At 43.7% G+C, this 26,564-nt stretch overlaps 1 protein-coding gene across 1 annotated transcript in view; it reads right to left on the bottom strand.

The window, feature by feature from the left end:
* The window catches only part of DIAPH1 (diaphanous-related formin 1), a 112,482-nt gene that overhangs the window by 419 nt on the left and 85,499 nt on the right, over window positions 1-26,564 (bottom strand). Inside the window, exons 20-29 of the mRNA XM_010850642.1 lie at window positions 15,162-15,260; window positions 11,033-11,127; window positions 10,608-10,709; window positions 10,154-10,393; window positions 9,907-10,036; window positions 9,062-9,186; window positions 8,300-8,464; window positions 7,837-7,972; window positions 5,882-5,968; window positions 3-76 (exon numbers count right to left, since the gene is read on the bottom strand). Coding sequence (XP_010848944.1) covers window positions 3-76; window positions 5,882-5,968; window positions 7,837-7,972; window positions 8,300-8,464; window positions 9,062-9,186; window positions 9,907-10,036; window positions 10,154-10,393; window positions 10,608-10,709; window positions 11,033-11,127; window positions 15,162-15,260 — 1,253 coding nt within the window. The remainder of the gene's footprint in view (window positions 1-2; window positions 77-5,881; window positions 5,969-7,836; window positions 7,973-8,299; window positions 8,465-9,061; window positions 9,187-9,906; window positions 10,037-10,153; window positions 10,394-10,607; window positions 10,710-11,032; window positions 11,128-15,161; window positions 15,261-26,564) is intronic.

Consider the following 26,564-nt stretch of genomic DNA (forward strand, 5'->3'; position numbering starts at 1 on the left):
ACACAGGTCATGGCATCCTCCTTGGTCAGCTCTGAGACTAGCTGAGATGTGGCTGCACACGCTGCCTTCCTGACGCCTGCAAGAGAAGACACGAGCCATCCTGTCCACAGAAGGCCAGTTTCCAATCCCTCTCCATCTCTACGGCAGATACTCGGCCAGAAGCCATGCACACGCATTGGCCAGGTCAGTTCAGAGGCCCTTCTTGTACAGGACGGGGAGAGAGCCAAGAACACAATGGAAGATACCTTTGTGGGGGCAGGAGTGGGGGCAGAGCACGGTGCAAGCGGGAGAGCAAGTCTGGCTCTCACATTCCTTGTGACAAGCAGTACAAGAGTGTAAATACAGCTCTGCAGACAGAGCGGGGCTCAAGTATCAGCAGGGAGAGCGATAAGTACTCAAAATCTGTTTTCTCATTGGAGAGTCATTGGATGTAAACAGACTCAAGCTTAGTAAACAATAGTAGTATTTTGTTTTCTTGGCAGTCCTCATGGAAGCTCCTAGGCCAAAATCACTGTCAGCCAGCCCAGGGCAGGGAAGGCTGTGTGGCGGCCAGAGGGGCTCCTGCAGAGAGGAGCAGCAGCCGTGCACTGTCACACATGAGGCCACCCCACCTGTGTTCAACCCTCCCGCTTGGGCCATGCCCATGCAGCGAGCTCTTGTCCAGCTCTTCAAGGGCAGCAGTGGTGATCCAAAGGCCAAGGGCAGGTGTGCAGTGTGTGTGGGTGTGTGAAGGGAGAAGGGTGAGGGAAGGTATGTTGGGGAGGCCAGAAGGAACCCTACAGAGGCCTCAGCCTGACAGGCTAAGGGCTAGTGAAGCTTCAGTGGCCACCCTAAATAGGAAGAGAAGAAGCAGTCCCTCCACGAGTTCCTGTCCTAACTGCTGGGAGTTGTCCCAGACACTCATTAATTCATAGACTCCACGTTCCTGGTCCTGTATCCTCAAGCGGAAAGCCGATCCTTGGGACCGAGCCTGTCTCCAGCTGTCTGCCGCTTGGCCTCAGAGTGGCCCAGAGAGACTGCGGGGCACAAAGAGCAGCCTGCCTGGGGTCAGAGAAGCCAGAGACAAAGGCCACAGATGCTGTAATTCCCGTTCTATGAAATGTCTAGAATGGGCAAATCCAGAGACAGTAGATGTGTGGTTGCAAGGGCCTGGGGGAGGTGTTAAAGGGGGTGTGACTGCTAATGGGCATGGGGTCTTTTTTGGGGATGATGAAATGTTCTGGAATTAGTGGTGATGGCTGCACAACCTTGTGAGTATACTGAAACCACAGCTGTATACTTTAAAGGGGTGCATTTTAGGAATGTGATTGATACATCAATTAAAATAACAAAAAACCCAGCTCTGGGTCACAGGAAGCTGGGTGGAGAAAGCAGCGCCTAAACCTTGAAGAAGCAGACAGAGGACAGAAGGCCACACTCTCGAGTGCAGGACAGGGCAGCAGCGGGTGTGAGCAGGAGGAGGTCCTGAAGAGCCAGTGAAGCAAGCGTCCACCCTGCCTTCTTGGGACCAGCAAAAAGCTTGAGGTGGGACGGAAGCCAAACAGGGTCAGGGGGCCCAGGCTTTCCCCAGGGCTGTCGGCCTCTGCAGAAGCGTGACCAAGTCTACACACAGGTAAGAGGGAGCACACGGCATGCCCACAGGTTACCAATTTATAGATCTCCTCCTCCTCCTCCCAGGGACTGGGATTGTCTAATAAGAGGAGAAAGACCAGTGAAGAGCCTGGCTGGCAGGCACAGGGGGAAGGCATGCGGCGGAGACCACAGGATTTCACATCCCTTGTGATGCTGCCTCAGGGACTGAGCAGGGAGGGAAGGGGCCCATGGGAGTGCGACCAGGATGGTCTTCTATCTCCAGCAAAATCTGCTTCACACCTGCTTGGTTTTTGCTCTTTTTTGAAATACTCCCTCCTCTAGGACCCTACTTCTCATGTCCGGAAAGGTGGTGGCTGATTCTTCGAATTCAGTCACCAGCACTTGAGAAAATATTCCAATTATATTTGTTTGTATGTGACTCAAGGGCTAAGTACATGTTAAAATACTACTTCCTGACTCTGGACCCAGGGAAAAGGAACTACAGGAGCATTCATCTTGGACAACATGGGCAAAGTCAGAATTCAAGTGGGAAGTATCTTTAGCTGTTTCTCTCTTGGGTTTCTTTCTCTCAACTCAGAAGATACCAGTTTGTACCTAGTCAAGCATGTCTCTATATTCTTCTAGATTAAAAAAGCTGCTGATGCATTACAGATTCATAAAAATGGAGTGGAGGGTAAGTTGGGAAAGACCAAAATTTCCCTTTTAAGCCTAGAAAGTGGGGATACCTGATGTGGCCTAAGGTCAGAACAAGAAAACTCCTGTGGGAACTGGGAACAGGATCAAGGAATCCTGGCCGCCACCCCAGCTTCAGGGCCGCAGCTTGACCCTCCAGCAGATGCCCTCCGAGCCTTTCCCTAACTTGCGTACTTGTTGAGACTATTGAAAAGTAGCTGCAGAAGCATATTTTGCTTCTATGGGACCAGGGAGCCCTAACCTTGAGACACTGGTCAAAGCTCTCTTAGGCCAGATCCCTACACATTAGGGCTGAGCCAGATAAAAACACCAGCAAAATCAGGCATAGATGAATTAGAAAAAGGTATTTATAAAACACAGGCTAGGAACTGCTACTCTGGAGGAAGCACTCTTGTTAACGAGCTTCCTTAGGGAAGAGGAAACTGGGGCAGGTGCGCAGTCGTCGCCCCTGAAGAGCTCAGCCCTGTCTGAAGCACTAATTCCTGTCCTATTTTTATTAATACACAAGTGGAGGGAGATAAAAGTGGTGGTAGAGGAAACACTCTTAAGTTCTCTAGACATGTGGACATTGGAAATTTCCCTGAACCGATTTCACCACATCCAGGCTCTCCTTGGCAGAAGGAGAGTGTAAGAGTATTTCTGGCCCACACAGAGGGCTCACCATCATTTCCTGCTCCTCACACAGGCCTTGTGGAAAGAGTCCTGGACCTGGATTCATAAAAGCAGGCTCCGGTTCTGGCTCTACCAGCAGATCTTGGAAAGACCTTACCTGGATTTCAAGCCCTGTTACCTAAGAGAAGGTGAGCTGCTAAACACTGGAGATCTTTAGAGCTGGTCCCAACTCTAAGGTTCTATCCGTGTAGGGGAAGCTTAGCAGGAAGCTGGGAAGTGGCAGGGGGAAGGAAAGGCAGACTGAGATGAATTTCTTTCTTCCCTTCACTTTTATCCCAGTGAGCAGATGGCCTGTATATAAGAAGCCACAGTTCAGACATGGAGATAAAGTTGAGTCACTAAAACCAGAAGCTGACTCAGACAGCCTGAAATATCTGCTGTAATACAATCACATGGATTCTTCCCCCTGACACTCACAGCATTGTTCTCCCACGCCCTGCAGATCACAGCAGTTTACATGTCACTTTTAATGAACCAGCCCTGATAGTCACTCTCCTCTTCCAGCTCCTCAATGGGTCTTTGTACACTGGTCACTCCCTCGGGTCTCCAGAGACCAGAAGATTTTTTAAAACATTCCTTTAAATCCGAGGGCAGAAGCTAGTGTCTTTGACTATGGACAGCTGCCTCTCTGGGATTGAAGAGGGCTGTGAGGCAGACCTGTGTGACAGCACTCTGGTTTTCTGGCTCAGGGCAGCCAGTCGGCAGCAGTAGTCAGAGACAGCCAAGCAAAGGGTGAATCAACTATGTCCAGTAGCCACTCAGGGAAACCCCCAGTCACCAAAGCCTTTACAGTTTTACAGTGTGGCCTTCTGTGTCCAACCTTTCTTTTCTCCTCTTAACCCAACTCTCCTCTTAGACATGAAGAAACTGAGTCCCAGAAACTTGTCTCGAGTAATCTAGACAGCATCAGTTAGATCTGACATTGGGTCTTCTGACCCCGTCTAGACCTGTGCTCTCGGTGCTCGACTGTGCTGCCTGGCCTTCTGTTTCATGGCTCCAAGCCACTTACTCGGAAGTGAATGTACCAATGTCTACAGGGCTTATCAGAGTAACAGGAAATGTTTCCCCTGAGAGCTTCTCCCAGATATGTCCAGTGTGTTTAGTGACCCCAGAGCCCAGAAAGATAAGGATGGAGCCAATTCTAAAAGCATGTAGTTGTCATTTTCACCTAAGTCTCCTCCTCCTCCTTTTTGCACTGGGAAACAGTACTTTGACTAATTCAGGTCTTCTGCTGACAGGTTAGGTTTTACCAAAATCCCTGCTGCTTCGGCCTGTAAGTCCTGGTTTCCCACCTGGGAAGAAGTGGGCAATGGGGCATCCCCAGGAGAGGGAAGCCATTGATGTCTGGCTCCCTGTGTTCAGGAAGCATCTGGGATTCTGGTTCAGTTCCACTGGAAGAAAATGAAAAGGGAATTCCCCACCTCAAGTCTGATGAAGGCTGGCAGTTAGCTAACAGGATGGAGGAAAACAGGGAGAGGTGGTGTGTTTTTGTTTATCTGGAAACGCTTAATGTCAGGCCACATCACCTTATATGGTGGGGAGGAAACAATGTCACAAGACTCTCTAAAGACTAAACGCAAAAAATACTACTAGTTCACACTCTACCACACCCAGATCTAGAAGACCAAACGTATATCTCCGAAGATCTAAACCCACCATACTCACCTCTCCTCCTCTAGAGAGGCTGTACGCAGAGGATGCCAGCAAACAGAGTTCTAACTAGACATTCTTCTGTTTGGGAAGGTTTTGAAGTCATACAGAAGGGCCCTCAGTAGGGAATTTCCCTCCGGGTATTCAGCATATTGGCAGAAACAGGCAGGCATTCTCATAGTGATCCAGTGTTTGGGCCAGGGCACTGTGTGGGGCGAGCACACTCCATACCCTGGATTGTAAGGTCCTCTTAACAGGCTAAGGCAGGTGCCATCGGCCTACAGATGTCACTGTTAATAGCTCAGCAGTGGCCAAAGCAAACCGCACAACCTGTACAACAGCCTCGAAGTGAAGTTCCTATCACACAGGCCTACAGAACGCATGGGCCAGGGAATAGGGAACAAAGCTTAAGGCCGCCTTTTCTGTAATGCCCACCCTTCAACCTAGGAAGGAAGCCCACATTCCCAGTCCTAAAGGGCCTTCACCAGACTGTGCAGTGCAGGTTGTGAGGAGGAGCTCTGGACCTACGTTCTTCTGGAACAGTCTCTGCCCACTATACACTTCCTCAAAGGTGATTTATCTGTTGATCCTTCCCCACACTAATGCCTGGATCATTTGTCCTATCCCCATAATTCTTCTTAGAGGCTCTGGCTCAACGTAATCCACTTAAATCTTCTGAAAGGCAGGTGAGGGGGGCGGTAAACAGGGACGGTGAGAGCGGTATAGCCTGACTAGCCCTCGGGAAAAGGAGGTTCTCAGACACGGCATGAGCTTCGTTCGGTCAAGATGCTCCTCCACATCCTTATTTAACACATCTGGAGAGAATGACACCCAGCCTTCTCTCTATAGGATTCTGAACTATTATCCTCTGTGTCTTCTGTTTGTGAAACTGAGAGTAAGGACACTTATTTTCCTTGTATTCCTATATCTAATGTATGGTTTTGAATTTACATCAATTTTTTGTTACCCAGATGCCTACCCATATCTGTGTCTTGCACAATGCTTAGCCTACATTTCTGCCTCAAGAATGAAGAGAAATGTAAGAATAACCAAATGTAGTATGTTGTCAGTCCCGCAAATCCTAGTTCTCCACGTCAGTCCTTTCTAACAATTAGAAGAGGACTGGATAATCCACTCTACATGCAGGGACATTGTGGGGAAGTTTATAAACCCTCAGAACATCATCACCTGCTCTTAGCCTAAAATGAGCAGGAGCAGAGAGGCTTCACCGCCTTCCTTCAGCACCCAGGCTGGGCTCCATTTGCTGACTTACCCTGACGGGGTCCTCTCTTCCGTCGGAATGCTGCGCCTGACTGCAGGGCTTCCAGAAGACTGTCCATCACACCTGTCTCATCACCCTCTGTCGTGAACAAAGATGGAGATGTAAGCTTTTCAGCCTGAGCAGCATCCGTGGGTTGAGCCCCACACAAAAAAATGCATTTCCGCTGTATGTATAGCTTGCCCTTGTCCACAGTTTCTGGGGGCTCAGCACACAGCGGGCTCAATCTCAGGTTTCACAGTCCATGTTTACTTGTGTCTGTTTGCAAATGGTTAAAACATTAGGTTTCACTGGCTACCAGCCACTGCAGACCCTGGATAATGTTCCTGCAGTGCTGCCGCCCTTCCCATCCCCATCAAAACCAGCACAGAGAACTGCCCGACTCTAAGACTGGGGTGAGTACAGAGCCTGGGATTATGAAGTTAATAAGGAACTAGGTCACTCTCTTTATCCTACATAAACCCCTCATGGAAAGCCTGGTTCCAGTTTCAGAGCAGGGCTGAGGAGAGACCACCTCTCAAGAGTGCATTTCACTTAAGTACTGCCCCCAGTGGCTGCATCTTCCTGAAGTCAGCTCAGAATCTAAGAGGAGCTGCTGGTTGGAATACAAAGAGTTAATGTAGAATCCTTATTCCAGCTCGGCTCTGTTTCCATGGCAACAGCTAAGGGTGGTGAAATCTTAAACTGAAATCCCTAGGAGCCAGCAGGCTGCCAGCTGTAAAGCTGGACTCACTGCTCCCAGCGCCACCTGCTGGCTGAATGCCACCAGTGCAGCTGACCTACATTCCAACCTCATTTAGTTGCCCTGGGGACGTGGTCCAGGGCAGGGTCCCCTGTGCTGACTGATGATGTGTGCAGCCTTCATCCCACAAATCAGCTGGACTCCACCTTTCCCTATTACACCCTAAACAATAACTAGGCACAAACTCTAGAGACTTGGGGAGAAGGGGGGAAAGGTGAAGGATATACCTCACGTGGGCTTGTTTATTATTAGAGCAAAGTTTGTGGCTTACATACAACTGGAGTAAGGGCAGGGGAACTGCTTCCCAAAAAAATATAAAGAAAAAATAGAAATGCAGGGTGCTTCAGGTCCCTAATCATACCACAACAGGAGTGGCCAAAGTCAAGTCCCTGCGAGCAAAAATGCTAGAGCCCCTCACCCCTTGTGCTCAGCACAGCACTGATTCTTGCCAGACCCAGCAGCCCAGAGAACCTCTTTACTTAGATGGCTCATAGCCCCTCGGGGTCAAGAAGGGTGGCATCAGCTCAGGGCCATGTAATGGATGCTGAATTTCCGCTGCCCACAGAGAGAGCAGCCAGAGAGCGCAGGGAGTCGGCAGCAGGAAAGAAGCAGAAACAGGAAACAGAGGGCCAGTAATTGAGGCCATATGTTTCAACAAAGACATGCTTCTGAGAGTGAAATACAAAGTCCACTGAAGAAAGAAGAAGGTGGCCAGCTCCCCTGCCCCCTTTGCAGAAGTTCAGTCCATTTACAGTCTGATAGGTGGGTACAACCGTGCGAAGGTCCTGGGGACACAACATTTGGCGAAATAAGCAGAAAGGGAAGACAAACCATTAAAAGACAGGAGCAGGGCCAGGAACACAATCTGAGGGAAAGAGCACAAGATGTTGTAGAGGGTATGAAAACCGGACAGGGAAATTTTTGGACAAGCAGAAGGCAAGTATACATATTACAGCAACACTAAGTCACTGCAGAGACGAGACATAGTGCAGGACAGCAAAGGAGGGAAAAGACAGAGTGGAGCGCTGGAGCGTGTGTGTTCAGAGCCACGGTTAAAGTCCAGCGTCAGGACCGTGGAGGCAGAAGGCTGCCAGCAGCATCTGCCAGGAGCTGTGCTCAGACATGAGCTGTGCTCTGGCCTCTAGATTCTAGACAGAGCAGCCTTCCAACTGATCCTGTCTCAGCCCATCGGCCCTTCGCTTCTCACCAGCATTCATGTCTATGAGTTGCTCTCTCTTCTGCTGCTTCTCCAACCGCTCCTTCTCTGCTTTCTCCTTGGCCAGCTTTGCTCGCCGCATCTTCTCCTCTGTCTCCCGCCGCTTCTGGTTCTCCTTGACAGCTTGCTAGGGGGAGAGGGGAGTGAACACATGGGCACGAAGGCACTCACACATGTGCACACCCACCACCAACCAACATGAACCCAGTGGAAAGTGAGAAAGATGGACAGAAGCACCACTTCGCAGGCCTCCCTGTGTCCGACTCTTCCAACCCCATGGACTGTAGGCTGGTCAGGCTCTTCTGTCCATGGGACTTCCCACACAAGAATACTAGAGTGGGTTGCCATTCCCTTCTGCAGGGGATCTTCCCGACCCAGGGACTGAACTCTTGTCTCCTGCTTGGCAGGCAGATTCTTTACCACTGAGCCACCAAGGAAGGCCATCCCTGCTTACCACAAACATATTCTTAAAGTTGTGCAGATCCATGAAGAATTCTTCCACAGACAACTTCTTGGGGTCAAAGAGGAAGTACTCGCCCAGCTCCTTGTAGAGCGCCTCCATGTTGGAATGCATCATCCGCAGCTTGTTGTACTGTTCCTGCGCATCCTTCACAAAGCTGTGCAGCAGCAAGTCAAGGACCAACACCAGGAAGCAGACCAGCTTCTCCAGCCCTGTGAACACTCACATGTGCGTACTGCTATCTGTACACATGGATGCGTAGCACAGCACTGTTCATATTAGCAAAACCCAGAAGCAATTGAAACATCCAAACAGGGAAATAGTACACCATTGACTATGGTATTCCTACAGAACAGGGGCTGGCAAGTCAAAAAAGAAACTGTTCTGCATCTACTGCTGTGGAAACGGGGCCAAAACATATTAAATGCTAAGGCAATACAATGCAGTTTTCATGAAAATAAATTCATCAGATTGCAAATCAGAAGTCCAGTGGCAGTAGTCATCTTTGGGAAGGGGCGGGGAGGGGATATGTTGTGTGTGTGTGATGGGGCGGGGAGCAAGGTCTCAAAGCAGACTTAGACTTTATCTGCAAGGCTTGATGCAAAACACAACAATGAGAGTGCTTTCAATAACTCTGTTCTTAGCGAAACACATTTTCTGAAGAGGAAGAATTGTATGCCGTCAGTTTATCCTGTCTCCCTCCATGGGAAGTTTTCTTTTCCTAGGTGGCAACTCCCTCCTTTCAAGAAAGGATATGGTCATTTTTTCAACAAACTTGTCTTTCTCATCTGTGGCAGCTGGGAAATTCTGAATATCACGTTCCACGTCGGAAATCTGTTTCTTCATCTGATCTAGGTTCTTTTGCAAGTTTTCAGCAGAAACTAAAGTAGACACAGAAACAGACAGCAAGAGCTCACTACCTCCAGCCTCAAGACCCTACTCTGTCCTTCAGGGCACAGCTATGGTCTGTACTTAATTATTTTAGTTCTCTTATGTACTCTCCAATTGTTTCACACATTTTTCCAGTGAAACTAAAATTACTTGATGATTAAACCTCCAACCTTCATAATACTAAGAAGAGAAGAGAGGCTTCATTTAATTTAACAACAATCTATGAAATCCCTCAGGATCTTGTTCTCATTTATTTTAGAGAACAGGGTTTGAGAGGAAGGAGACATAAACAGAAATACAAAGGGAGGGCAGAAATCTGTTCCCATTTCTACGAAATGCTGCTTTTTCTTTGCCTAGTCCCAGAATGGCGAGGCCTGGTTTTTGTTATTCCAGTCTATGCTTTCTGAATAAGAAAAGCTGTTGACTTAAACGACAAACACCTACCTTTCTTTCCTCCAGTTGCTTCCTGGTGTCTGATGTTTTCCTAAAGGGGAAGAGTGCTTCCCGTTCGCACACATGGAGCTTTCCTACTTCCTCTTCTGCCCCATACACCTCCCTGTGGCTTAGACACCACACCAGCATCCTCCCATTCCTCCTTACAACTGTCTAAACTGAAAATGATCTAAAATCTAGATTGATTCTTTCCCTGCCCTGAGCAGAGATTTCTGGGGCTTGGAACCCCCTTCTAGCTTCATCCCAATCTGCCTCACCTCGGCTGGCTTTCTCCACGTGGGCAAGCTCGTCTGGGAACTTCAGGACCTCGGGATGATCATTCTCACACAACTCAGCCAAGAAGTGCAACAATGTCATCTTCTGATCTGTGGACTTGGTGTCTCGAAGCTTGGAGGGGAAAAGGGGAAGAGGGTGAGTCCTGACACCCAAGGCCACCTAGACCAACAGCAGTCTGCCATACTGGGCTCCTGGAGGCCACGGCCTCCCTTCCATTGTCCCGCTCACCTTACAAAGGAAGCTGATGTTGAAGCCAAAAGCACCAGCATTCCTGGAGCCAGCATTCATATAGTTTCCGACAAGCAAGGTTATCTCCAGGAGGCTAGAGAAGTTCTCGCTCTTTCGCACCTCCTCACACGCGGCAGTCACCGAGACGATCTCGGGCTTGATGTTCTCCACCTGCTCCCCGAACTGCAGCTTGAAGAGGATGGCGTTGAGGCGAGGCCGCAGGCGGGGTACTGCACCCATCTGTGGAGAGACAAGGAGTCCACTACAGCCAGCAGAGAGAGAGAAGAGGAAGGAAAGGATACAGGCCTACGCCTCCTATAGCAGGATCTGAGTTACAGCGTAGGGAGGAGAAAGAAAGATGGGTTCAAAATGGACAAGAGGCTGGAAGCAAGTGTCCCGATGCTCTTGTGGAAGAGGGAGTCAGAGAAGAGCCTGAGCCAGAGGCCCCACTCACCACCACACCAAACTGCTCTGACTCAGCCAAATCATCATATTCGTCCTTCAGTTCAGAAAGCATTTTTAACTGCTCTGGCTCTGGCATCTGCTTAATGAGGTTCTGAAAGAGAGAAGGGATTGTCTCAGTTAGAGCGGGGTGAGCCAACAATGGGAGCCCCCTGTCAGGCCCTCACTCTGCCTGAGGACCACTAAGAAGGAAACATGGGCTGGGGTCAGGTGGTTGGGGAGGCATCCAGTGAGACGGCAGGACTTTTGAAAAATATACCAGAAATAACCTGATTACCAGAGGGATGGAAGCTTATCCAAAGCTAGCATTCTTTAAGTCAATGATATTTAAGAGAGTCCTCATGGTCTAAGCAGAGAGGAGACAGACTGGTGCTGAGTGATGCAGAGAGCCAGCGCCAGGAAGAGCCTGCTCCTTACCTGGATCATGGACTCAGTGAGAACAGCCTCATTCACCTCCAAGATGACATTCTTAATCTCATGATAAGGCATGCGGAAGGAACCCAAAAAGATTGCTGCCAGGAAATGAGATACAAAAGACATGTTTTTCTCAGTCTCTTCCACCTTCCAGCCCATCCTACAAACCTACATTGGACAATTTTCCTAGGAATACTCTTGAAGTCACGATCAGAAGCCTCCACCAGCTCCTCACTGCCTGTATAGTTAATATCCAGGTTTCTGAGCCGTGTTTCAGGCTCCCACCTCCCAGTTTTCCCCTGTGCGAACCCCCACATTTGTATCACTCACACACCAGCCACACTGTTCCAAGCACCACATTCTACAAACACTGTGACTGACTCCTTGTCTTTGCTCACACAGGAAATCTTTGATCTATCTATATACATCAAAAACATTCATCCCATTCTATTTTAGTTCCTCATTCCCTGACTCTATCCTCAGAGCTGCCACTGCCTTGAAATGCTCTGATTTTTAAACTGCTATATCCCACACCCTAACAAACACTTCTCATCCTTCCAGCTCTCGCTTACTAGTTCCAAATTGACTCTTCAACCTCATCGGCGTGCTCTTGCATGCACACACTCTCTCACGATAGAGACGACCATTCCATTTTCTCTGAATGTCTCAGTTCTAGCTGGCTTTCTCTGTTTAACCCAGACCCTGTGGTGTGCCCTTTCACTCCCGCCCTATTACTACTACAATTCTTAATCTCTGGTTTCTCCTCCTTCCAGTCCCTGGTTAACCCAGCCATCTCATCTTCTTCCCTTACACTGGGCTGATGGACACCACAGATCAGATTCTATGAAGTGGCCCTGATGATGGCCAGGAACCCTCTGCGTGTCCCCAGTCCATGATCTCTTGCCAGCTCCTCCATAAAAAATGGCCCTGTTCTCCCAAATGTCCCACCACTTCCTTATTTGTTCTAAAAAGATCTTGCTTCTTTTTAATGTGGAAAATTGAAGGTACTGGTCAAATTACTTGCTAAGCTTTCTCTTATGGCACTTAAAAACTGAGCACTGGGGCTCTCAGCTGGAACCAGAAAAGCTGGAACTAGGAAAGGCTTGAGTAAGGACTATTTTGGAATCATCTAGAAGAAAATGTACACTGACACTTCTCTAAGTTTAGCAGAACTATATCCATGCACCCAGCCTTTTCTCACGTTTCAACAGCACAGGTGGCCCTAAGGGCCTCTTCCTTCAGCATATACAGACAGCCTTCCACATCCATGGATACAGAGGGCAGACTGTTCCACACCGTTTTATATAAAGGACTTGAGTACTTGTGGACTGTGGTATCGCTGGAGGTCCTGGAACCCCACAGATATCAGGGACAACTATACACATAATCAAACCTTTTCTATCTCAAACAAAAAAAGAAACTAAAAACACCAGTCTATTCTCTCTTCCACATTCTCATTAACTCTTCTGTCCCCACAAAGTCTGGAAAAATGACAATCATTTGTTGAGTGCATATTCCATGTAAGACCTAGTATCATAAACATAATCTACACATATGATCTCATTTAACCCTATTTATAATAATGTGTAAGTTTGTATTATTAGCCGCATTTGACAGAAAAGGAAACTAATACTTAAGAACTTAACCTACCTGTCCAAGGTCACACTGCTACTAAGGACTGGAGCCAGGACTTAAATACAAATGGAGTCCAGAGTTCTGTTCGTACCACTGATGCTATACTGAAATGATTCCTGCCCAGGTCACTGCCTTTCCTAATGCCAGATCCTGATTTTATTCGACCGCTACTCCCACTTTTAGGACTGTGTCAGACTATTTTCCTTGCTGCTCCTTTCCAGTTTTTTTGAGGACTCCCCTTTTTGTTACTTGTCTCCTCAATGTTAATAACCTTAAAAGTAAATTAATGGTTTTAACTCTGACTCATAGGCTATCCTCCTAAATTCATATCTCCAGTCAGACCTTCCACCTGATATACCCAAATGCCTAATACACTCCTGGAGAGTCCCACAGGAATCTTAAATTCTGTCCTAAAATTAAATCAATCATTTCTACCCACCACCATTAAGCCTCTCATTCACGTCCACCACTTCCCCCACAAAAGACAGGAAAATCCAGCAGGAGCAGATTCTACTTCCATAAAGGGTTCCACTCTCTATAGAGGGATCTTAACCCAAGAAAACATCTTTCTCCTCTCTATCAATCACTAAGTTCCATTAATTCTCTCTTCTTGGTATCTTCTGCCTTCATATCCATTCTTACAACTTCAGTTTCAGCCCTGATCACCTCTCATCTAGTTAAAAGCAATAACATAACACATCTTCCCGTCTCCCCATCTCCTAGCAATCCAGCCTCAAAAATCACTGCTGAAGTAGTCCTCCCCAAAATTACAGAGGGCTGTATCTCTCACTTTTTTAAATTAAAATCCCTCCAATAACTTCCACAGTTTTCAGGTCAAAATACATACCTCTTAGCCTAAGCCTATCAAGACGTCTGTATCATCTAGCCTACTTCTTGAAAACTTCTTCAACCACCACTCCCCCACAAATGGCCTTTACTCAGCTGCTCTCAACTACTGCACTTCCTGAACTGGGACAATGTTACCTCATGCCTCTGTGCCTTCACACACGCTGATCCCTATGCCTGAAATGAGACAAGCCAGCTCTCACCCTTCCTTTAGTCTGCTGTTAAGTTTTAACCCACTTAGAATGACCTCGAGGCTGAGCTCCCTCCAGCACTCCTCCCACTTGGTCCAGACCTTGCCCAGCGCTCTAATAATCATCCACGCACACCTCCATCACAGCACTCACCAAACTGTGCTATTATCATATTTACTTTTTCATCTCCACCAGGCATATGGCTCATGAGGATGACCTTATTCGGTTTTGCCTCCCCGCCATAGAAAAGGCATTTAATAATCACTGAATCACTAAACAATACTTCCTAGACCATCCTAAACTCAATTCTCTTCCTAAATTTTGTTTTCCATATTGATATCATTCAACTGGAAATAACAATGTACTACCCACAGTCTTTTATCATTTTCTAAAATAAAAATCACTCATTTTTACGTTGCTACAGATAATCTTGAGAAGAGCAACTATTATGCCTCACATCACTTTAGTTCCCATAAAAAGACTTACCTACAGACACTACTTAGTGATATTTGTTGTCAATGATCTAATATTATATAGTCAAGAATGATGTAAAAGCTTACTATTCTCATTATATTACTGACTTAACGAGGACACATACCCAGAAGTTAACTGTGTGATCTTGGCTAAGTCGTAACATCTGAACTTTAGTTTTCTCACTTGGTAAAATGGGGGCAATAGCCACGTCACCCCACTGTGAGTGGCTTTTATGGAATCCATACCCTTTCATCTCTGAACACGTGCCTAGTATGTGCCTAATAGAGCCTGAAAGCTGGGAGACCCTCAAATATTTGTTGAACGAATATTTAAATCTTTATTACTCAACATAAAGTCAGGAGATCGACAGAGTGAACAAAAAAATGAACATTCATCCTGATCATTAAATACAACCTATAACAACTCTGCAGAGGAGTTTTGATCTGAAATTTGCCAGCAAACAGAGTTATGAGTATAAGGATAAAGTTCAGAACAGAAGTCTTTGAAGCTACTGATCCTACTCTGAGAAGCACAGGATTTACATTATTTGTTCTAACCACAAAGTTATTTTACATTTAACTGAAGTCATGCCAGTACCCACCTATAAAGGAAATACTTAAAAGAAAATGAGAAAGAAGGAAATACGCGATGGGTAGAAAATTTTTGTTAGATTTTCTATGGATGCAATGGAAATACTTAGGGCTCTGAAATAAAACCTGAGGCTTAACTCTCAGACCGGTCTCTTATTCGCTATGTGGCGAGGCAAATTCCTTACAGTCCTATTGCCTTTATTTTCTTACCATAAAACTAGATACTAACAACCATGTGGTACTATTGAAGGGAGTAGATATCAGATATTTACTATGCAATGCCAAGTATACAGCAAGAATTATTAAGTTTCATATCAAGGGACCCTGGATCCACCAGAATTAGGCTCTCAGAAGAACTCCTTCACATTTCAAATTGCTGGGATCGCAGTTACTCACAGAGATTCTGGGCTGTCTTGGAATCCAACACCTTTAACTCTTTCACTTTTTTCTTTTGCAGAGATTTCTTTTCTTCTCCACCTTCCTGATCCTTCTTGGCTAGTGAGGGAAAGATTAGAAAAGTATGATTAAGGACAGGCCACATCTATCCCAAAAGGAACTACTGTCCCATTCTAGAGAGGCCTTCACTTCTCTATCCGTAATGGTCTTCCTACTAAAGTTCCTCAAAGCTAACCTCCTCTTTAACCACCCAATCTTCTATTAGTGACTTCCCTCTCTAGCCGAAATAAATATGCCATTTTCATTTCTTTAATAGTTAATAATACTTTCTCACCCAGAGTCTACCTACTTGTAGGGAACAGCAAACATTCTTTCTGTAGAAGACCAAATAGTAAGTATTTTAGGCTTTGCAGACTATTGTGGTCTATTTCAACAGCTCAACTCTGCCACTACAGCAGGAAAGCTGTCAGAAACTATACATAAACCAATGGGCACGACTATGTCTCCAATGAAATTTTATTTACAAAAACAAGTGGTCCACTTAAGAGTTATGGTTTGCCAGTCCCTGTACTAGAGTCTTCCACTAGCGTTATCCTTTTGTGCTATTATTACTTCTCTTTCAAGACCTATCTTGATCATGAATTCCCTATAAACATTTTCTTGATTTCCCCAAATGGTTATGATTTCTCCCTGAATCCCCACTGTATCTGATACATCTTTACAGCAAGTCCTCTCACTGACTTTGTTATAAGCAAACATAGTCTCTCCTTCACAAGAGAAAGACTTTGTTATTCTTCTCTGAAAATACAGCATAAAAATATATTGCTAGTAAGATCTTCAGTATCATGTTCGTACACACACAGAAGGTATACTGTATACTTCTTCTACACTCTTCTCAGATTATCCAAAGCCAATGTATTCTTCCCTGATAATGGAGTCACTCTCTGCATTGAAGAGCTAATTTTCCTGGTATTTGTTATTTAGATTTCATTCAACGATTAATAATTCAATGTTCATGATATTTCACATGTATCATCTTGATCTTTTTAAATCCTGTGTTTCTTTTTAAGTGTGCATACCTTCCCACCCCATTTGGATTTTGAACTTCAAGAGCATGGGCAAAATAATCCTTCGCTGTATCACTCCCTCAGCACTTGGCACGACAGCTAGCTAGTAACATTCTCTCAAAAATGATGTACACTGCCCGCTGAGAAGGACTGAGGAGCAGGTAGAAAGGAAAATAGGACTGGGCAGACAGTTGTAAAATATTTTGTCAACTTTTCAGAAAGCTGTATGAGACTATCTTGGTAAGGAGTATCAAGAAAGTGACAAAGCGAATTGCTTCTGAGGAGAAGAGCAGGGTGCTTGAGTATGGACATGGGAGGAATACTATTCAACACAAACCCTATTATACTATTTGAGTTTTAAACCATTGAAAAGTATTACCTGGTATAAATAAATAAGAAAGAAAACAAATGAAAAGAAAGTTATATGGCAAATGATACAAAGAACTATTAATAAAAAACACATCCTTTGGCCTGATACTTCTAACTGAAGAAGGAAAATGCTAAATAGATGAAGATTAGTTATTTAAATAAAGACTTATTGAGTACCCATATGTGCCAGGCTCTGTTCCGGGCACCAGGAATACAACAAAATACAGAAAAACTCCTGCCTTCATGGAACTTATATTCTAACAAAGAGAAACAGACAATAAATCAGCTAATAGATAAAACAGTACATAGTGGTCATAAGTGCTATGAAAAGAAAACCAAGTAGGGAAGAGAATTGGGGGTTTAGATGAGGGGATGAATTATAACTTGAGTGGGGTGACCAGGGAAGGTTTTAGTGAGAATGTCACATGACAGTAAAAACCTTTTATAAGGTGAGAAACCAAAGCAATTCAGGCAGCAGGAACAACAAATGCAAAAGTCTGATGGAAAGAAGAAAAACAAAAACCTCATTACTGGTGGAGTGGATGGAATGAGGGGGAGAGCTGGAGTGAAGTCAGAGAGGATCTAAAGACAGATCATATAAAAATGAAAATCAGAGGTAGTCAGATAAAAATTTAGACTTAAAACACCCAGACTGTATCATAAAAACTTAGAAGCAGAGCGGCAAACTGCAAGTAAATCTCTCATTTATACAGTAAAATGAAAGACAGAGATCACTGCTGATGTTGAAAAATAGAAAAATAGACTTGTGTTGCTTGGTGATAAGATAAAAATAAAATACAACTATATGTAGAATTCAAGACAAGTACTAGAAGTAATGAAGAACTGCTAATGAACAATTTAGTAAAGATGACAGATAAAAGACAAGCATACCAACTTCCAGTTTCACCAAAATGGAGTATCCCCATGTGGAGGAAATACTATTATGTCTAAAAATTGGGGAAGGTATAGGGACCAAAATTGAAATACAGTTTCTATACTTCACACAGACTGGTAAGACACAAATCATTAGACTGGGATAAGTACATAATAATACAATACCGAGAGCAATACCTAAGCAAACTGTATAAAGTGATATACTCAGGCATTAAAAATATATCAAAATGGTATAAAAAATATTTTTTAAAAAACCCACAGAAAAGTAAGGAAAAAGAGGAAACATACAGAAAACACAGTGGCAGACTTAAGCCGTAACATATCAGTAGTTACCTTTAATATAAAGATCTAAACCCAGGCATCTCACCCTCCACCTCAGTAAAGGCTGAAGCGCAGGGATGGCCTGTGGCCCCCTACCCATGTCTCTTCTTACTCCTTTAACATGTGCCTAAGGCATGCTGTGTCAGGACCTGCCAGCAATGAAACCTTGTGTTTTGGGGTTCTCTGATGCGTGTTGCTGAGGTGCACCTTGCAATCATAGTAAGAACCACACAGGCTGGTCCAGCCACAACACTGGCCCACGTGATTGCCCCCAGACACGCCCAAGTAACAGCACTGCTAGGCTGAGACCTACACAAAACACTGGCAGAGTAGGTTAACAAAAGATACAATAATATGTTGTCTGTAAGAAATCTTCTTCAAATACAAAGGCTGAATGTAAAAGGCTAAAAACAGATACACCATGCAAGCATAAACAAACAAAAAAAAGTACAGTGGCTATACGCTATCCAATGAACAGATTTCGGAGCAAAGAAAATAGCTGGAGACAATGAGGGACATTACATGATGATTAAAGGATCACTGCCTTGTCATGGCGAAGGGACTTGTCTAACTCAGTGAAGCTACGAGCTATGAGTCATGCCATGCAGGGCCACCCAAGATGGACGGGTCATAGTGGACGGTTCTGACAAAATGTGATCCACCGGGGGAGCGAATGGCAAACCAACCCAGAATTCTTGCCGACAGATGAGCCCCCCAGGTCAGGAAGTGTCCAACATGCTACCGAGGAAGAACAGAGAATAACTACTAATAGCTCCAAAAAGAATAAAGCACCTGGGCCAAAGTGGAAACGATGCTCAGTTATGGATGTGTCTGGTGATGACAGTAAAATCCAATTAATTCAATGATGATAGTAAAGAACAGTATATTACACAGGAACCTGGAATGTTAGGTCCATGAATCAAGGTAAATTGGATGTGGCCAAGCAGGAGATGGCAAGAGTAAACACCGACATCTTAGCAATCAGTGAACTAAAATGGACGGGAATGGGTGAATTTGATTCAGATAACTGTTATATCTACTACTGTGGGCAGAAATCCCACAGAAGAAATGGAATAGCCCTCATAGTCAACAAAAGAACCTGAAATGCAGTACTTGGGTGTAACCTCAAAAATGACACAACGATCTCAGTTCGTTTCCAAGGCAAATCATTGAACATCACAGTAATCCAAGTCTATGCTGCTACCACTGATGCCAAAGAAGCTGATCAGTTCTATGAAGATCTACAAGACATCCTAGAACTAACACGAAAAAAGAGATGTCCTATTCATCATAAGAGACTGGAATGCAAAAGTAAGAAGTCAAGAGATACCTGGAATAAACAGGTAAGTATGGCTTTGGAATACAAAATGAAGCAGGGCAAAGGCTAACAGAATTTTTCCAGGAGAACTGGTCATAGCAAACACCCTTTTTCAACAACACAAGAGACAACTTACAGATGGACATCACCAAATAGTCAATACCAAAATCAGATTGATTACATTCTTTGTAGTTGAAGATGGAAAAGCTCTATACAGTCAGCAGGAACAAGACCTGGAGCTGACTGTGGCTCAGATCATGAGCTTCTCATAGCAAAATTCAGGCTTAAAGAAAGTAGAGAAAACCACTTGGCCAGTCAGGTATGATCTAAGTCAAATTCCCTATGTTACACAGTGGAGGTGAACTAGATTTAGTAAACAGAATGCCTGAAGAACTATGGACAGAGGTTCATAATATTGTACAGGAGGCAGTCAACAAAACCATCCCAAAGAGAGGGGAGAAGGCAAAGTGATTGTCTGAGGAAGCTTTACAAATAGCTGAGAAAAGAGGAGAAGTGAAAAGCAAAGGGCAAAAGGGAAAGGTATACCCAACCGCATGCAGAGTTCCAGAGAACAATAAGGAGAGACAAGAAGGCCTTCTTCAATGAGCAATGCACAGAAATAGAGGAAAACAACAGAAGAGCAAAGACTAGAGATCTCTTTAAGAAAACTGGAGATATCAAAGAAACATTTCATCCCAAGATTGACACAATGAAGGACAGAAATGGTAAAGACCTAACAGAAGCAGAACAGATCAAGAAGAGATGGCATGAGTACACAGAAGAACTGTACAAAAAAAGATCTTAATGACCCGGATAACCATGAGAGTGCGGTCCACTCACCCAGAGCCAGACATTCTGGAGTGTGAAGTCAAGTGGGCCTTAGGAAGCATTGCTACCAATAAAGCTAGTGGAGATGACGGAATTCCAGCAGAGATGGAATTTAAAATTCTAAAAGATGATGCTATTAAAGGGCTGCACTCAATATGTCAGCAAATTTGGAAAACGCAGCAGTGGTGACATGGCTAGGAAAGGTCAATCTTCATCCCAATTCCTAAGAAGGGCAGTACCAAAGAATGTTCACACTACCGGACAATTGCACTCATCTCACATGCTAGTAAGGTTATGCTCAAAATTCTCCAAGCTAGGCTTCAACAGTACATGAACCAAGAACTTCTAGATGTTCAAGCTGGGTTTAGAAAAGGTAGAGGAACCAGAGATCAAATTGCCAACATTAGCTGGATCACAGAGAAAGCAAGGGAATTTCAGAAAAACATCTACCTCTGTTTCATTGAGTAAAGCCTTTGACAGTGTGGATCATAACAAACTGTGAACAACTCTGAAAGAGATGGGAATACCAGACCATCTTACCTGTCTCCTGAGAAACATGTATGTGGGCCAAGAAGCAACAGTTAGAACCTTATATGGAACAACTGACTGGTTCAAAATTGAAAAAGGAGAATGACAAGGGTGTTTTTTGTTTTTAAGAGTGTTTATTGTCACCCTGTTAACTTATATACAAGAGCACATCATGCAACATGCCAGGCTGGATGAGTGGCAAGCTGGAATCAAGATTGCTGGGAGAAATACCAACAACCTTAGACATGCAGATGATACCATTTTAATGGCAGAAAGCAAAGAGGAACTAAAGAACCTTTTGATGAGAGTGAATGGAGAGAGTGAAAAAGCCAACTTAAAACTCAGTATTAAAAAAACTAAGATCATGACATCTGGTCCCATCACTTCATGGCAAATAGAAGGGGAAAAAGTGGAAGCAGTGACATATTTCTTCTTCCTGTGTTCTAAAATCACTGCAGATTGTGACTGCAGCCATGAAATTAGATGATTGCTCCTTGGCAGGAAATCTATGACAAACCTAGACAATGTCTTAAAAAGCAAAGACATCACTTTGCCGACAGAGGTCTATATAGTCAAGGCTATGGACTTTCCAGCAGTCATGTACAGATGTGAGAGTGGGACCATAAAGGAGGCAGAGCGCCAAAGCATTGATGCTTTCTAAGTGTGGTACTGGAGAAGACTTGAGAGTCCCTTGGACAACAAGGAGATCAAATCAGCCAATCTTCAGGAAAATCAACCTTTAATACTCATTCGAAGGACTGATGCTGAAGCTGAAGTTCTAACACTTTGGCTACCTAATGCGAACAGCCAACTCCTTGGAAAAGGCCCTGATGCTGGGAAACATGGAAGGCAAAAAAAGAGGGCGACAGAGGATGAGATGGTTGGATGGCATCACTGATTCAATGGACAAGAATGTGGGCAAACTCCAGGAGATGGTGAGGGACAGGGAAGCCTGGCATGCTGCAGTCTATGGGGTGGCAAAGAGCAGGACGTGACTTGGCAACAGAACAACCATCACCACCAGGAAGACATAACAACTCTCAATGTGTAATGTACCAAACAACAGAGCCTTAAATGTAAGAAACAAAGACTGCTAAGAGATGAAATGAGAAGACCAGTATAGCCAAGCCATGATAATACTTTAAGATATTAATATCCTATCTCAGTAATGGCTGGAACTCTATACAAAAAATCATCAAAGATATAGAAGTGAACAGTAAAATCAATCAACAGGGTCTAATTGATATATACAGAACACTTCACCCAACAATAGCAGAATAAATTCTTTTAAGGTGCTCACTGAATATCTACCAAGAAAAATATCTACTTGGGCCATAAAATAAACCTCAACAAATTTAAAGGATTAAAATCATAGATCATGTTCTCTGACCATAAAGGTATCAAACTGTTAATATAAATAACAGAAAGATACAGAAAATATTCAAACACTTAGAAACTAAAGAACCACTTCTAAATAATTTGTGGGTCCAAAGAGAAAGACTCAAGATAAAACTTAAAAATACATTAGAAATGAATGAAAATGAAAGTCTGACATATCAAAATGTATGGGGCATAGTTGAAGCACTGCTGAGAGGGAAATTGACTTGCTAAGTTTACATTACATGTTGTCTGGAGCTATTTGTAAGGAGGCCTTACAAACAGCTGACAAAAGAAGAGAAGTGAAAGGCAAAGGAGAAAAGGAAGGATTTACCCATTTGAATGCAGAGTTCCAAAGAATAGCAAGGAGAGATAAGAAAGCCTTCCTCAGTGATCAGTGCAAAGAAATAAAGGGAAACAAGAGAATGAGAAAGACTAGAGATCTCTTCAAGAAAATGAGAGATACCAAGGAAACATTTCATGCGAAGATGAGTACAATAAAGGACAGAAATGGTATGGACCTAACAGAAGCAGAAGATATTAAGAAGAAGTGCCAAGAATGCACAGAAGAACTAAACAAAAAAGATCATGGCAGAGATAACCACGATACTGTGATCACTTACCTAGAGCCAGACATCCTGGAATGCAAAGTCAAGTGGGCCTTAGGAAACATCACATCAAACAAAGCTAGTGGAGATGATGGAATTCCAGTTGAGCTATTTCAAATCCTAAAAGATGATGCTGTGAAAGTGCTGCACTCTATATGCCAGCAAATCTGGAAAACTCAGCAGTGGCCACAGGACTGGAAAAGGTCAGTTTTCATTCCATTTCCAAAGAAAGGCAATGCCAAAGAATGCTCAAACTACCGCACAATTGCACTCATCTCACATGCTAGTAAAGTAATGCTCAAAATTCTCCAAGTCAGGCTTCAGCAATACATGAACTGTGAACTTCCAGATGTTCAGGCTGGATTTAGAAAAGGAAGAGGAACCAGAGATCAAACTGTCAACATCCACTGGATCATAGAAAAAGCAAGAGAATGTCAAAAAACCATCTACTTTTGCTTTATTGACTACACCAAAGCCTTTGACTGTGTGGATCACAACAAACTGGAAAATTCTTAAAGAGATGGATATATCAGACCACCTGACCTGCCTCCTGAGAAATCTGTATGCAGGTCAAGAAGCAACAGTTAGAACTGGACATGGAACAACAGACTGGTTCCAAACTGGGAAAGAAGTACGTTAAGGCTGTATATTGTCACCCTGCTTATTTAACTTATATGCAGAGTACATCATGTGAATTGCCAGGCTGGATGAAGCACAAGCTGGAATCAAGATTGCCAGTAAAAATATCAATAACCTCAGATATGCAGATGACACCACCCTTATGGCAGAAAGTGAAGAACTATTAAAGAGCCTCTTGATGAAAGTGAAAGAAGAGAGTAAAAAAGTTAGCTTAAAACTCAACATTCAGGAAACCAACATCATGGCACCCAGTCCAAATAGAGGGGGAAAAAATGGAAACAGTGACAGACTTATTTTTTGGGCTTCAAAATCACTGCAGATGATGACTGCAGCCATGAAATTAAAAGATGCTTTCTCCTTGCAAGAAAAGCTATGACCAATCTAGACAGCATATTAAAAAGTGGAGACATTACTTTACCAACAAAAGTCTGTCTAGTCAAAGCTATGATTCTTCCAGTAGTCATGTATGGATGTGAGAGCTTTCTATAAAGAAAGCTGAGCACTGAAGAATTGATGCTTTTGAACTGTGGTGTTGGAGAAGACGCTTGAGAGTCCCTTGGACTGCAAGGAGATCAAACTAATCAATCCTGAAAGAAATCAGTCCTGAATATCCACTGGAAAGACTGATGCTGAAGCTGAAACTCCAATACTTTGGCCACCTGATGCGAAGAACTGACTCATTGGAAAAGACCCTGATGCTGGGAAAGATTGAAGGCGGGAGGAGAAGGGGACGATAGAGTATGAGATGGTTGGATGGCATCACTGATTCAATGGACATGAGTTTGAATAGGCTCCGGGAGTTGGTGATGGACAGGGAAGCCTGGTGTCCTGCAGTCCATGGGGTCTCAAAGAGTTGGACACAACTGAGCCACTGAACTGAACTGAAGTTTACATTAGAAAAGAAAGAACTCAAATCAGTAATTTCCTACTTTTAGAAAAATGCACATATATAGAATCTAGAAAAATGGTTCTGAAGAGTTTATTTACAGGGCAGCAATGGAGAAACAGACATAGAGAACAGACTTATGGACATGGGGAGAAGGGAGGAGATGGTGAGATGTATGGAAAGAGTAACATGGAAACTTACATTACCATATGTAAAATAGATAGCCAACAGGAATTTGCTGTATGGCTCAGGAAACTCAAACGGGCTCTGTATCAACCTAGAGGGGTGGGATGGGGAGGGAGTTGGGAGGGAGGCTCAAAAGGGAAGGGATATACGTATGTCTATGGCTGATTCATGTTGAGGTTTGACAGAAAACAATGGAATTCTGTAAAGCAATTATCCTTCAATAAAAATAAATAAATAAATAAAAAGAAACTAGAAAAGAAGAAGAAGAAAAAACAAAAAACCCCATAGCAGGCAAAAGGAAGGAAATATAAAAGAACAGAAATCAATAACAATAAAACAACAGAAAAAAGTCAGTGACACAAAAAGCTGGTTTAAAAAATAAATCAATATAAACCTCTAGAAAGGCTGACAAAGGTAAAAACAGAGAAGACCTCTCTGTCTCCAATATCAGGAACAAAGCGATATGACTTTAGATCCTGCAGCCATTAGGAGGATAATAAGAGAACACTATAAATAACTTAGTACTTATAAACTGAACAATCTACCAAAAAATAGACCAATTCTTCAAAACCCACAAACTACCAAAAAGTCAACCAGGATGAAACAGGTAACTTGAGTCCTACTGAAATCATTTAAAAAACTGAATTCATAACTAAAAGTCTCCCGAACAGAAAATCTCCTGGCCACAAGGCTTCACTAGAGAATTTTACCAAACATTTAAAGAAAAATTAATGCCAATCTCCTTCAGAAAATAGAAAGAGAGGAAATACTTCCTACATCATTTCAATGCCACCAAACTATCCACTTTAATTGGTTAATTTATGTTAAATGAATTTCACTTAATAAAAAAATTTGTAATTTTTAAACACTGTTTAAGATGTTTAAAATCACTAATTAAATCAGTAAAGTTTGAATATGGATTGTATATTAGATAACAGTGTTATATCAATGATAAATTTCCTAAATCTGGTAACTTCACTGTGGTTATGGAAAAGAATGCCCTTGTAACTTAGGAGAAACATGCTTAAGAATTTAGGGGTAAAAGGCCATGATGTTGGTACTTTATCTCTGAAACAGCTCAGTTAAAAAAGGAAGAAAATATTCATAGCAGCATTATTCGTAACAGCCAAAACACAGAAACAACTCGTCTGTCAACTGACAAATGGAAAGACAAAATGTATAGTCATACAATGGAGTATTCAGTTCAGTTCAGTAGCTCAGTCGTGTCCGACTCTTTGCAACCCCATGAATCGCAGCACACCAGGCCTCCCTGTCCATCACCAACTCCCGGATTTCACTCAAACTCACGTCCATCAAGTCGGTGATGCCATCCAGCCATCTCATCCTCTGTCGTCCCCTTCTCCTCCTGCCCCCAATCCCTCCCAGCATCAGAGTCTTTTCCAATGAGTCAACTCTTCCCATGAGGTGGCCAAAGTACTGGAGTTTCAGCTTTAGCATCAATCCTTCCAATGAACACCCAGGGCTGATCTCCTTCAGAATGGACTGGTTGGATCTCCTTGCAGTCCAAGGGACTCTCAAGAGTCTTCTCCAACACCACAGTTCAAAAGCATCAATTCTTCGGCGCTCAGCTTTCTTCACAGTCCAACTCTCACATCCATACATGACCACAGGAAAAACCATAGCCTTGACTAGACGGACCTTTGTTGGCAAAGCAATGTCTCTGCTTTTGAATATGCTATCTAGGTTGGTCATAACTTTCTTTCCAAGGAGTAGGCGTCTTTTAATTTCCTTGCTGCAATCACCATCTGCAGTGATTTTGGAGCCCCCCAAAATTATTAGGCCATAAAAAGGAATGAAGTGCTAATACATGCTGCAACATGGGTGAACCGTGCAAACCTTGCAAATGGTTACTGGAAAAGGCAGACACAAAAGTGCAAATATTGTGTGATTACACTGATACAAAACATCTATAGGGCAGGCAAATTGAGACAGAAAGTAGATTAGCGGTTGCCAAGCTGGGGGAAAAGGAAGTGGAGACTGAATGCTAATGAATTGAGGGTTTCTTTTTTATGTATTGAGAATGTTCTAGAATTAATGCAGTGGCTGCACCACTGTGTGATATACAAAAAGACCATGGAATTGTACATATTAAGGATGTGTACAATACATACATACATACTTAATACAATATATACATATGGGAAATAGATGGGGAAACAGTGGAAAGTGTCAGACTTTATTTTTTGGGGCTCCAAAATCACTGCAAATGGTGACTGCAGCCATGAAATTAAAAGACGCTTACTCCTTGGAAGGAAAGTTATGACCAACCTAGATAGCATATTCAAAAGCAGAGACATTGCTTTGCCAACAAAGGTCCATCTAGTCAAGGCTATGGTTTTTCCCGTGGTCATGTATGGATGC

The sequence above is a fragment of the Bison bison genome, unplaced genomic scaffold, assembly GCF_000754665.1.
Source record: "Bison bison bison isolate TAMUID 2011002044 unplaced genomic scaffold, Bison_UMD1.0 scf7180017864291, whole genome shotgun sequence".
NCBI classification, from domain to species: Eukaryota; Metazoa; Chordata; class Mammalia; order Artiodactyla; family Bovidae; genus Bison; species Bison bison.